The 1,743-nt window shown below is 39.6% G+C and overlaps 1 gene segment (V, D, J or C); it reads left to right on the forward strand.

Annotated features, from left to right (window-relative positions):
• The first annotated feature begins 298 nt into the window (after window positions 1-298).
• On the forward strand, window positions 299-895 carry LOC110544892 (immunoglobulin kappa variable 4-1-like). The segment is given in 2 exon segments: window positions 299-347; window positions 527-895. Coding segments are annotated over 2 exon segments (399 nt in total).
• Window positions 896-1,743: the final 848 nt, after the last annotated feature.

Here is a 1,743-nt window from a genome sequence, read left to right on the forward strand (position 1 = left end):
GTCAGCTATTAGAGCACCTAGTTCTTTTTTGTTTGAGAGCTGTAAGGCAATCTTTTTCACTAATTGTTCATGCTCCCTGTAATAGTATTTTTGACTGTTGATTGACACCAGCTACACTCACAGACACTGAACAGGCATTTGATTTTGTATTTGATTGTGTATTTTGTATTTTGTATTTGATTTTGTATTTTGCTGACTGCTTTGCATGGGTGCCCTACAGCCGAGCCCAGCTGCTGAGAATATACAAACCAGCTTCTGCAGTGAGAACTGAACTGCATCAGACAGCAGGGGGAGCAAGATGAAGTCACAGACCCAGTTTCTCATAGCCTTGCTGCTTTGGGTGTCTGGTGAGAAGCTGAAAATATTATAATCTTTACAGAGTCACTTTACAGAGTCTGCCAGGCTCAATATTTTATATTTCAATAATAATACTCTGACAACATATATATTAAGTGACAAATTTCAACTGTTTTTAAAATCTTTGTTTGTTTTTATATTCATAATCATTGTGTATTCCTGATTGCAGGTGGTTGTGCAGACATCGTGATGACTCAGTCTCCATCCTCCCTGGCCTTGTCAGAAGGAGAGAAAGTCACTATCTGCTGCAGGTCCAGTCAGAGCCTTTTATACAGCAAAGACCAAAGGAACTACTTGGCCTGGTTCCAGCAGAAACCAGGGCAATCCCCTAAGTGGCTGATCTACTATGCATCCAATCTGGACACTGGGGTCCCTGTTCGCTTCACAGGCAGTGGATCTGGAACAGATTTCACTCTCACCATCCACAGTGTGCAGGCTGAAGACCTGGCAGTTTATTACTGTCTGCAGCATCACAAACATCCTCCCACAGTGCTTCAGCCTCAACACAAACCTCCTTGAGAGTCTCACCAGCTTTCTTCACCACACACAACCCTGGCCCTGTGCACTTCCTTCTTCTGCCTGATAGCAGGTGTGCCTGAAAAAAAAAATGGTGAATAGTTTGTAGCACCCAGTACACATTATGGGTTCAAAGTGTCTTATGTCTTCTGATATGAAAATCCTTTATCTGAAAATGCAAAAAAAAAAAAAAAAAAAAAAAAAAAAAAAGAATTCTGGACTATCTATTTTTACCTTCTGTAGAACCTTGGGGACAGAAAGGAGGCCATTAGATTACAGTAAGAAATCTGGAAGCTGATGTAGATGTTTTTAAACAACAAACTCCTGTTGGAACACAAGAAGAATGACAAAGATAATCAGGATTAGTAGTCTATAGAATTCCAGGGAGAGCTGGCTAATGCAAATGGGCAAGACTTGACAAAGAACAAGATGCAAAAAAAGAGAGATACAACAGTTTGAAAATTGTGGAGAAGCCATAGAAGAATAAAGCTGTTCAAGCAGAGCCTGAGGAGCATAGAGGAAACATCTGCCAAAAGATTGAGGAGAGATGTTTTGCACTCAAATAGAGGAAATGCAAACTCCTGTCCTAGAACCCTGGACTGCAACCATACCAGCCACTTATCTTTACTGAGTCCCATATTTCAGAGGTTTTATAAGAAAACTTCAGATGGAGAAACATGCTATAGGGATTGATTTTAGAGAGAGAAAAAAAAGGCTGAAGATGAAGTCTCAAGCATCAATTTATGAATTTGAAAACTCCACAGAAGCATCAAGAATGACACATTGTGTCCCTCAAAAAATTGCACCTCATCAGAAGGAAATAAAGAAATTCCTTTTCCAAAGCTCAGTTAAAATATATATATATATATA

This window comes from Meriones unguiculatus, chromosome 5 (assembly GCF_030254825.1).
Source record: "Meriones unguiculatus strain TT.TT164.6M chromosome 5, Bangor_MerUng_6.1, whole genome shotgun sequence".
Taxonomy (NCBI): Eukaryota; Metazoa; Chordata; class Mammalia; order Rodentia; family Muridae; genus Meriones; species Meriones unguiculatus.